The sequence below is a fragment of the Haplochromis burtoni genome, unplaced genomic scaffold, assembly GCF_018398535.1.
Source record: "Haplochromis burtoni strain Fernald_Lab_line unplaced genomic scaffold, NCSU_Asbu1 Contig_965, whole genome shotgun sequence".
Taxonomy (NCBI): Eukaryota; Metazoa; Chordata; class Actinopteri; order Cichliformes; family Cichlidae; genus Haplochromis; species Haplochromis burtoni.
Genome location: NW_024583326.1, coordinates 36874 through 48652, shown reverse-complemented (window position 1 = coordinate 48652; position 11779 = coordinate 36874). Strand labels below are relative to the sequence as shown.

The 11779-nt window shown below is 41.5% G+C and overlaps 1 protein-coding gene across 1 annotated transcript in view; it reads right to left on the bottom strand.

Moving 5' to 3' along the window:
* Positions 1 to 11779, bottom strand: part of LOC102311591 (plasma membrane calcium-transporting ATPase 3) — a gene marked incomplete at its 5' end in the record, with an annotated part of 36501 nt that overhangs the window by 6562 nt on the left and 18160 nt on the right. The window contains 4 exons of the mRNA XM_005951402.2: positions 3417 to 3599; positions 3860 to 3967; positions 9893 to 10104; positions 11456 to 11669. Of these exons, the coding sequence (XP_005951464.2) occupies positions 3417 to 3599; positions 3860 to 3967; positions 9893 to 10104; positions 11456 to 11669 (717 nt within the window). The remainder of the gene's footprint in view (positions 1 to 3416; positions 3600 to 3859; positions 3968 to 9892; positions 10105 to 11455; positions 11670 to 11779) is intronic.

Sequence of the window (11779 nt, the reverse complement as noted above, 5' to 3'; positions counted from 1 at the left end):
ATATATATATCTTAGGCTTGTGACACATTCGGATTTATATTTTCTGGCATAAACCAAGCTGGGGTTGAGAACAATGGGAGATTTTATTTGACCACTGGATGCCTCCAGACAGCACAAAGTGATTCAGAGAACACAACCTGGGTCACATCAGACTCAAAGTTAATGCTTGGTCCTTCACATTCTCTCCCTGTTCCATTTTTTTGTCCAAATCCATTTTGTTTCCCATCAGGGGCTCAGCCACTACAGGATGGCTGCAAAATGTAAAAAGTATGTGTCACGCTGCTGTTGAGTAACAGATTTGGACATAACAAGCTCTTCGAATTAAGGTAGAAGACTAGAAAAAGCAAGCAAATGAGCTAGCAGACCTAAAAACTTGCTTCATACTTGGACTGTACATCCCTCCTTCCACTCCTCTACAACCAACTTTACACCAAACCAATGTTCTACTTTCAGTGTTGATTTTTTTAACATGCTATATTATAAAGTGTTGGAGTGAAGGATATGTTTCCAAAGTACTTAAACAAAGGCCAGGTTCCTCCTACTGTCTGCACAGGGTGATTGTGACAATGAGGTGTCAACAGTGCCGCCTTGGGCCTCTCTGTATTTACACCTACATGTGATGAGAATGGTGGAGAGGAGGTCAGCATGAAATGGAGGAAGGGAAGGATGGACGGAAGGGAGCAAGAAAGGTAAAGAGAAGCAACTGAGAAGACGGTTGATGACAATCAAATGAAGAGACAGCACAAACACACACATGCATGCACGCAGTCACGCAGACAGGTATACGAGCACAGGTGCACACACTCACACGCCAACAGAGAATACACACAAGTCAAACTGCAGCTCTCGGATATGTCAGCAAAGAACACGTGTTCAAACAGGCTTTCACACAGACGTGCAGAACTGACATACAAAGAAATCAAGAGAAAAGATGATTGCTATTCTACTAAGAAAATGGAGGATGACAAAAAGGGATGAGGTAAAGGACAAAGTAAGGTCCAAGAAAACTGAGAAAAAAAAATTAAATGAAGAGAAACCTACTAAAGAAATCTTATCAGTATGCTACACAAGAGCCTGTATTTAGATCTGATAAAATCTAAATACCACTACAAAAGAACAACTCTACTTATGAAGAACAATTAGAAAACATTTCACATAATATTTCTGCAAACAGGGAACCTGTAATATCTCATAAATAAGGAAGAAAGACAAGAAAGAGAAAACTGCCATTGAGAGAGAGAGAGAGAAAGGGGTGAGGAAAAACAAAGTGGACAGAGAGAGAAATCAGGACTTTTTGGAGACGTCAGGGGGCCAAACTTGTGACGTTGGAGCTGGAAATACTGTTACAGAAATAACCAGTTGACAACAATTTCAGCACCGAACAAAAGTGAGAGAAGAGGAAGAAGGAAAGCTAGAAAGGTAGAGGCAAAAGGAATCGTTTCTTTATAAAACTACATTCTTAAAAAGAGCAGTGTGTTATAGGGCTTTTATACTCGAAGGTTTACAGTATTGCTGAAGCCACATGGAAGCCTTTTGTTAATGATAATGAATTCTATGGCAGTGAAAAATATTTGTAGCATTTTCCAAAGTATGTAGAGACTCAAGAATGTATTAGAGAAGTACTACATTGTGTTGTTGTTCAGAGAATAGAAAGACACCTTTACAATAGAGATTTTTACAACAGAGGCAAACCACAGTAACTACGCTTGACCTCAGTCACGGACAAGAAATAACACATTGTGCAGGAGGAGCTGTTATCTGCTCTCTAAACTTCAGGATGCATCCGTAGCTTCTGAGAATTATGCATAACAAACTCCTTGTTTTTTTAAAATCTGAGTCACTTATAAAAGTGTTGCATCTTTTGCATCAGGGCACATCAGACAGAGAGAGAACAGTTAGCTCCCTCCTGCACTGACAAACAACAAAAACAGTCTCTGGCCTGGGACCAGGAGTGGGTTGGGACCAGACCAGACAATACCAGAACTACACAGCCGTGGCAGGATTGGGTGCTGTTTGAAAGGGAGAATAAGAGCAAAGAACAGAGGACACATTGCACACAACACGAGTAGCGAGCGAGCCGGAGGGACACAACCATAGAGAGTCAAAATACTGCAGTCCACGTGCCGTGCAGCTGTGTGGCAGTGTGTGGGTGGTTGCGTGGGTGCGAGTGTGTGTTTCTGTGTCTCTGAATGAGTGTGTGAGTGTGTGCATGTATGCACGAATGCTTCTGTATGTGTGTACATGCGTTCGGCGGACTCACTCCCAGGGGCTGGGCTGGTATTGGCTGTTGCAGTGGAGAGAGCTACGTGAGAGGGGGTAGAGATAGTGTTTACGTCGTGGAGCTGACTGAGCACAGAGGAGCGCCGTCTCACCGCTCCCTGAAACGAACCGCTTCGCTTGAACGTGCTCACTACCTCCATCTGCAGGACAGAGATACAAACAGCATCATTCAGTAAGAGCAGGAAAGTCCAGTCTGAGTGTGTGCGTGTGTCTTTGGTCCTTTTAAAAGATTCTCCTGTCACAGACAGAGTAAAAAATTCTCTGATTTCAGTGTATCATAACTGATTCATGAATATTACTAACAAAATCTGTGCATCTACACACTACGCACTCAGACCAAACCCTCTTAATGAAAAACTGGCCACTTTATGCAAAGACAGGCACTTAAGCAAAGAGTCTGGGCTGGCTCTCTGACACTCCTTAGGAGGAGACTGCTGTCGTTTCCCTGTCTTAAAGTCCGCTCTCACACAAAGTTCTGCAAGAATCAATCAAAGCAATCAAGCGAATCAGTGGCCTGTCTAGTTGCATAAGCTTGCGTACAACATGTAAATACTCACTCCTGCACGCACAAACATATACACACACATATACACTCACACCATTTATCTCCTGTTATGTTTCTGAGCATCTAAAATAGCACTCTCAAGGTAGAGAAGGCCATTGTGTGATTGTGACTTTGTGGAACAAACAGGTTAGCTGCGTTGGGGAGAGAGAGAAAAACAAAAACCTGAATCATTATGTTTGGCACAATTCAGAAGAGCACAACAGCATGGATGAGAGAGACTGACTTTTGAAGAGTAAGAACAAATCTAAAATTGTAACTCTCAAAGAAGAGTCAAATATGCAGCACTTCTTTCTTTCCAAAAGTCTCTTTAGTTAGCGTGTGACGGCCATGATACTAACAGTTTATTTAGGCAGTAAGAACACTCCCATAGTAATGTGGATTTTATCATGCTGCACATGATTAAAGAAGTGCAGCTCTTTGTGATTACATACCACATCTTTTAAAGATTCCCCAATCTATCTGTAATTAACCTTAAACAAACTGCTTGTGGTCATGACCAAGTGAAGCTTCTGGCTGACATGTCTAGAAATCTGTTGGTGAGACTTTTGGTTAGGGCCTGGTTAAACAGTACCTGGGTCTGGATACGGTTGAGGCCTCTGAACCAGAGGATCTGTCCACGGCGCAGCTCTCTTTCTGCACAGTCGATCTCCTCCTCATCCTCTGCCAGCTCCTCCCCTTCCTCCTCCCCTGGTTCTAGTCCCAACCCCGCCTCCTTCAAACACGGCAGTCGCTCTGCAGGAACTGTAGCAATCACCTGGAAGCCAGATTTGTAACAATGTTACTTGACCAGAACAAACCAGAGTGACAAAATAATGAGCAGCGTGTGTGCTTTTCCAACCTTAGTTCACATGCAGTGGTTTATTATTTAACTGTCAGTTTTAGCACAAAATAGCTCTGAAGTGTTCTCTCAGGCAGTGTGAATATATTTCCTTAGCCTCACCTTGGAAAAAACCAGGTCTGCCAGCCTACACTTGCTTAGTGTTGTTTGATTCAGCAGGCTAAAGAGCTACTTACCTGCCCCCAGAGCAGCTCTCCAACTCCCACAAACAGACACCAAAGCCACTGCTCGATGTTGAGAGGAGCACAGCTGAAGGGTTTCCCTCCAAACTGCACAATCACGATCTGCAGCAGAAACACAGGAAAAGAACTCATTACACATATACACAAACAAAGCAGAAAGCCGTGCTACACCATGTAGCTCTGCTCTATCCATCACTAACTTTCACACTTCTTAGCATATGACACAAGTCCCATCATAGGGGCAAAGTTCTCATGCCACCAAAACTTACAATCCCAACAAAAAGGGCTTAACACTGAGCCCTATTTCATCATGCCCAATTTCATCTAATCTTGCAAACTAATTAGGGTCGAGCTTGGTTAGTACATAGATGGGTGATTACCGTTGAATACCAGAGCCTATTTGAGTGGTTGTGGCTTAGAATGGGTCAGCAAACAAAGAAAGTTTGTAATTGATCCTTGGCTCCACAAATCTATATGCTGAAGTATCATTAGGCAAAGTACTAAAACAAGAGGTTCGTACGGAATCAGCCATTGGTGTGTGTGTGAATGTGAATGTTGTTGTTGTTTTTTCTACTCAGAGGACAATGTCTGAACATCAGGCTTTTCAATATGTTAGTGCTAACACTGATAAGTAAAAACCACAAATGATTATATTAAATAAAGGATGATATTACTTTCAGGTTGTGATTAATGTGGCAGAGGTATGTACACATACATATGAGGTCAGAATTACTAACCTCCCACCCAGAAAATGTCTGTTATTAAAGTAACTCTCAGGTGTTGTTAAATGGAACAAGAGAATTTCAACACAGCCAAATATCCTAGTTTTATGTGGATGCTTATATTATTTTACTTTGAAGACAGAAATACTTTTTTTTCCACAAAAAGCAATCATTTGCCTATCCTTTTTGCTCGATAACAGCCCGCAGTCATTTGTTGTCTCACTCATGTCTCCTGAGCAATCCACGCGGATTCTTCTTTGGTGAATCTCTCAAGCTCCTCCAGATTTTATGATCTTCTGGCATGGACCTTGGTCCACGAATTTTCAATGTGATTCAAGTCAGTGCTTGGTGCAGGCCAGCCAGTAATATTCACTTTGGTCTTCTGGAGGTATAATTTGGAACATTGTCGTGGGGGAAGGTGACAAAGTGACAACCCAGACCCAGTTTTGCTTCTGACTACTTAAAGCTTTCTTTCAAAATCTTTACATATGCTTCTTTCTTCATAGTTCCTTCCACATTGATGAGATTCACAATTCCAACCGCTGAATAATATTCCCCCACCGTGTTTCCGTGTAGGAAAGGTGTTCTTGGATTGTACATCTCACTTTTCATTCTCCAACCAAAAGAGTGTGTCTATTCAATTCAATTCAATTTATACAGCGCTAAATCACAACAGTCACCTAAAGGCGCTTTATATTGTAAGGTAGACCCTACAGTAATACATACAGAAGAGCTAGCTCTATGGCTAGAATTCTAGTTTCAGCTCATCTTAACAATGGATGCATAATTGTTATGACTGCCGTCGTGTGCTGGGGTTCTGACATGTAAATGTGAGTGTGCAGGTGCGCCTCCAGGAGTGGTGGATCCCGAAGATGGTGTGCCCAGATTGGATGCTGCTCTGGAGGCGGAGTAGAAGATGGCGCGGTTGAAGACGGCAATCCATCCATCCTCGGTTTTACCCCAATCGGCTGGGGCTGCGTCATGCCCTGTGTTGCTTTGTGAATCCAGGAGGAAGTTGGGCACAGTTTTCTCATGTTTTGTTAGTCAGGAAGGTAAGTGATTGTTGTTTGGTTATTTTTCTCTGGGGCTAGGCAAGCAGTTGCTCCTCTGAGTTAGTTTCCTTTTCTTTGTTATTTTGGCATGGGTCCACCCCAAAGCCTGAGTAACTCCTATGAAACCCATTTTTGTTTCGTTCCTGTAAATAAACCATTCCTTATTTTAACTGATGGTGTGATGTGCTGCTTGGGGTCGAACTGGGGGTGGATCATTCCTCTTGCTGCTGTCGGGTCCCCTAGACCGGCCGTAACAATAATCTTTTCTCAAGGTTGTCGATAGTATGCTGCAGTCTAACTTGAACTCGTCTGCAGAAGTGGTTTTTCTTGGTCTTGTTAAAGGTAAACCTTGTTAGAGAAACCATAGTTGGCAAGCACAGCAGTGATGCATATCTTGTAGCTGATCACCAGGTTTACACAGATCTTAAGAATGATTCTGGGAAACGCTCCAAATTCCTTAGTTGTCTTGGCTGCCACTTGACAGCTTAAAGCTTCAGCTCCCTCCACAGCTTTTCTACAGGACTGAGGTCTGACTTCTAGATAGACCTTTATGTGGTTCTTCTTTAGCCACTCCTTTGTTGGCTTAGTGGTGTGTTTTAGGTTACTGTCATGCTGGAGAACCCATCCATTGCCCATTTTCAGTATTCTGGCTCAGGTAATTTGTCCTGTACGCTTAGCACAAATACAGCCCCAGAGCATAATGGTTCTACCTCTGTGCTTGAGGGTGGGGATGATACTCTTTGGATCATAAAAGCATTTATATTGCTTCATTTGACCACAGCATTTTATTCCAAACCTTCTCTGAATCATTTAGATGGTTACTGGCAAATTTAACACAGGCGACTGTGGCTCAAGAGATGGCAGTTCGTCTTGTAATCAGAAGGTTGCCAGTTCGAGCCCCGGCTCCGACAGTCTCGGTCGTGGTGTCCTTGGGCAAGACTACTGGTGGCGCCAGTGTCCGGCAGCCCTGCCTCTGCGCCCCAGGGCAGCTGTGGCTACAATGTAGCTTGCCATCACCAGTGTGTGAATGGGTGGATGACTGAATATAGTGCAAAGCGCTTTGGGGTCCACAGGGATTAAGTAAAGCACTATACAAATACTGGCCATTTACCATTTTTTATATACATGTGCCTTCTTGAGCAGGAGGACCTTGTGGGTCTTGTCGCTGCAAGATTTCAATCCATTATGGTTTTTTCATCATTTGTCTCTGCTGTAGTAAATAGGCAAATATCAGCAAATAGGTTTGATAATAAATAATATCAACTCATTAATATTGTTAGATTTGTATTGTTGATTGTCATTTATGCTTAGAAATATTTAACCATATATGCTTAGAGGTGTATAATCATTTGTAGATAGAAAGGATGTCTCATCCTATTAACTCTGTGTAGAGGGGGGTGCATACATTCCTTTACTCAGAGTGTCCTGGCATGGATCACACTCCCTAGGAGAGTTTATCTTCTCCTTATTGATTTATGGTAATACCCACACACACACACACACACACACACACACACACACACACACACACACACACACACACACACACACACACACACACACACACACACAACACAGGTATCTCTTTGTCTGTAGTATGTAGACGTCATATGTTAATGAACCTATGCATATTCATGTAACCTCAATAAAAGAACAGTGGTACGGGAGAACGGACGAGAGCAACTGGGGTCAAGCGAAGGAACGGCGCTGTCCGGTTCTCTCCCGTGCACGAGAAACATGAAGAACTTTGCCTACTCTGTGTCTTGCTTTGCGTGTAATTATATTGTCCTAACGTTCCAGCGGATAGGTTCAAGCTACAAACCTATCAAATATACTGGCCTAAAATGTATAAGGGCATCTGCACCCAAAAGCCTGTATCAGGCCAGCTCTGATAAAATGTCCTTTATTTCAGGGTCACTGACTTTGTACAACACAAAAGACTGCAAGTGTTTTAGTCTTATTGCTGCAGAGAAAACACTCAACATTGACAAATAGAACATTGACAAATCCTGCTGCAGTGTGCTGATTTAAACAAATGAGATTTGAGTTTAATGGAGTATATAGTCACTGAACACTTTAGTCATTTTTTGTATTTCCCAGATTTCTTTGAGTGTGGATTCTTCTGATTCCAAAAACAATCAAATGGTAATGGCCTGCATTTGTATAGCGCTTTTCTAGTCCATAGGACCCCAAAGCGCTTTACACTACATTCAGTCATCCACCCATTCACACACTGGCGATAGCAAGCTACATTGTAGCCACAGCTGCCCTGGGGCGCACTGACAGAGGCGAGGCTGCCGGACACACCTCTGACCACCACCAGTAGGCAAACACGGGGTTAGTATCTTGCCCTAAGATATTTGGCATGCAGCCAGGATGCAGCCTGGGATCGAACCACCGACCTTCTGATTAGTGGCTGACCTGCTCTGCCACCTGAGCTACAGCCACCCACAATCAACTGGAGAAGAGGCTTGCAGTTGCCCTTTACTGGGAGATGGAGCTTTTTTGTTTGTTTGTTTTATAGAAACAGGAAAACATGGAGTGGGCTTTGAGAAGAGTGAGTGAAATCATATGACCTCCATATATGTGAAATATATTACTTTAACTTATCTTCAACCATCAGATGTACTGCTCTTGTGTCACCCTGCAAATATTTGTTGGTTTCTAAAAGCACACTTAGATCAAGTGACACGAGTTAAAACTTTGCGTGAACTCTGAACTCTTCTACAAGTACAACCTCTTCTACTTTTTCCAGATTATCTGTGATACAGATAAAAACATCAACATTACATAATCATACAATGCTGCTCTTAAAACTGGATTTTACCACTACTTGAGTTGTGGAAACTTCTGGACCCCTGGAGATCTGTGACCCCTGGGCAGATTCATCTTTGGTAACTCAGACTTGATTGTAAGCTGAGAACAGGGAATCTCTGCCATATTAGGCAGAGCAGTCAGTCTGCCCCAACTTACATTACTGTGTAAAAAGATGTATATAATGTATAGAACTAAACTTTAAGAGTAATTATTCCAAAACAATATATGTGGCTTGCTCAAACCACTTCTTTAAGCTCAAAGTAAAGCAGCACTCTTATGTCCTCTAAGGTCCTCTAAGGTCTATGCCTCAGTGGATGTACCAACGGCACTTGATCATTTACACGTGGAACAAGGCTTATCAGTGACACTGCCATCTTTGGACCAACCCAGAGAGTCAGAAATCACACTGTGAATACGATCCATCATATCACATATAATATCATTTTGTAGCTTTCTTACTTATTTCTTCCTCTTTCACCTCTCTCAAGCTGCTTCCACTCTTCAGATCTCTCTGATTTTATTTTAATACAAATCTGTTTTTTCATCACTATTATACCCCAAATCCCTGCTGCTCCCCTCAAGCCCCCCCTCTCTTGTTTTTCTCTACCCAGGGTAACAACAAGCACCGTAGAGTTCTGAAAATATTCTTCTTCTTTCTTCCCTCCTCTCAGTCTCTCTTTGTTTTCTTGTCTGTATTTCTGTGTACACAGAGTTCCTTTCTCATTGCATTGCTAATGTGTTCAGCATGAGTCAATTGATCCAAATATGGACTGAATCTATAAAAGTGACCAAAACAGCAAAATAAATGACTAAAATATAAAACCCAGTTACAGTCTCACTTCTTTTGGGAACATTACTTTTTACCCCAAACTAAACTATGTTGTAATCCTTTACCAAACTGTTGAGAAGAGACATTCATTTATGTCTCACTATAAATAATTATGATACAAAAAATAATTTAGAGTTCTGGATATGGAAATGTTAAAATAAATGACATGTCAGTGACATGCCATTTATGTAATGAAGTTCCAGTAAAAAAAACATGTGTTTTGTAGACTATGAGCTTCCATTGCTAGTCTTGCATCTTAGAATAGAACTTAACAGAACCAAATGCAAATGGTCATTTTTAATAGAATTCATCCCTCATACGGTTATTATAAAGGTGAGAACCTTAGCCAAAAATAGCTTGGGTTGGATACCCAAGCTATTTTTGTAGCATGCTGTAAACACTTTAATTTCATGGACTTAAGTGTGACATTTTAACACTGGAGTCTGTGAGGTTTGATTCACTCTTGAAACAGCCACAAGTGGTCATTGGAGGAATTAGTTTTTGGCACTTGAATAACACAGTATGCTGTACCATAAGAAGGACAAAACATCAGCGGCTCAAAATTTCCTCTATGAAATACTAAAAGGTGTTAAAGGATTAACCTGACCTGCACAGCAAAAGTTCCCAAAACAATGGAGCAGAAGATTGGGTTAGAAAAAATGCCATCAAAAACATTTCTCTCTCCATGGATTTTGCGAGCATTGATCTCGTTGAAAAGCTGCATGAGGACAAAGGTGTTGAAGATAATGGTGTAGTGCTCAGAGGGCGGGGAGTGAAGCGGAGCATTACGACCACTGTCAATGTTGAACATTCGTTCGCCTGGAGAGCACAGAAAAAAGGAAGAAATAAAAGAACATTCAGACTTGGTCTTAGTAGTAAGATTATAGACAGGTTTAGGTTAGGGCTAGCATGGCCAATTAATTCGGGATGTTACCATGCTGCCAAAAAACAATTTTAAGTACATAAAGTCACAAAGAAAGGTGCAGTTGAGTGTGTTATATTATTCTAAAAATTTTCTAAGGTTTTCTTCCATATTGCCAAACCCTACTTCTGAACTCGCTAGTCCTCAGCGCAACACAATATTTTACCTCAATGATATAACACACTGTTGGCATTAAAGAAATTGTTCATATTTATTTGATAGATTCCAAACTGAGCATGTAAATGGGGAATTTTCTTCACACATAAAAGTTATGGAGTTCCACAGGGTTCTGTGCTGGGACTAATATTGTTTCACTTAGACAATATTATTAGAAAAAATTATGAATTTTCATTCTTTCTCCATGAAACCAGATGATACAAATCAGCTAGTAAAACTACAGGTATGTCTTAAAGCCCTAAATGCCTGAATTTACTTCTTTAAAAAACTGAATGACAATGGGCCTAGAAAGAACAACCATGTATTAGCTTATGCAGTGGCTCCTTTTAAAATCCAGAATTGAATTTAAAATCCTTTTCCTCATAAAAATTTTTTTAACAAGTCATACTTTAAAGAACTCATAGTACATTATTATCCAATCAAAGCACCAAGAATGCACGCTTACTTGTAGTTCCTAGAATTTTTAAAAGTACAAAGGAAGACAGAGCCTTTAGTTGAGGCTCCTGTGGAATCCAGTTTGGATGTGGAAGAAATACACTCTCTAATTTTCTGATGAGAAACTTGCCTTTTTGATAAAAAGTTATTGTTAGGTGACATGATAGGTGTCCTTTGTGTCTCTCTGTTCTCTTCCCTTTCCCCTCACCCTTAACTGGCCATGGTAAATGATCGCCCCACCCTGACCCTGGTTCTTCAAGAGGTTTCTTCTGATTAAAAGGCAGTTTTTCCTTCCCATCAAGTGTTTCCTAACAGGGGATGTTGCTATTTCTTTCTAATATTGTCGTACATATTAGCCTACAATACAAAGTGTTTTTAGGTGACTACTGTCGTATATTGGGAATATAGAAATAAAATGTAATTGAATTGATTAACCTCTTAAGCCCCAATGCCCCCCTGATACGGGGGCAAAAGGCAGGAGATCAGTTAGGCTTGGGGCTTAAGAGGTTAAGGTTAGCATAAAGGGAAGGATACCCTTAAGTTATACCCTTAAGTATCCTGAGCCTGTGTATCAACCAGTACTCAATCTGAGTATATAGCCTGTATGTGTGTTTATTTTTAAGTGTATTTCTGTACCTATGAACAGCAGGGTAAAGATGATGACCAGCTGGTACACTCCATGGCCCAGGATGTTCTTCATCATGGTCAGTGAAATGAGCGGGTTGTTCCGGCCATAAGGCTTTCGTAGCAACAGGGCCTCAGTGGGGGGCTCGGTAGCAAGGGCCAGAGAAGCAAACGTGTCCATGATCAGATTTACCCACAGCATCTGCACCGCCTTCAGGGGAGAGTCCTGCAGAGAGATTTGCAACCATGGGTTGATATCACAAATCGTGCATAAAGTTCTCCTGCAGTAATTTATTAAGTGTGCCTATGCCAAAAGGCACACTTATTACTATTGCT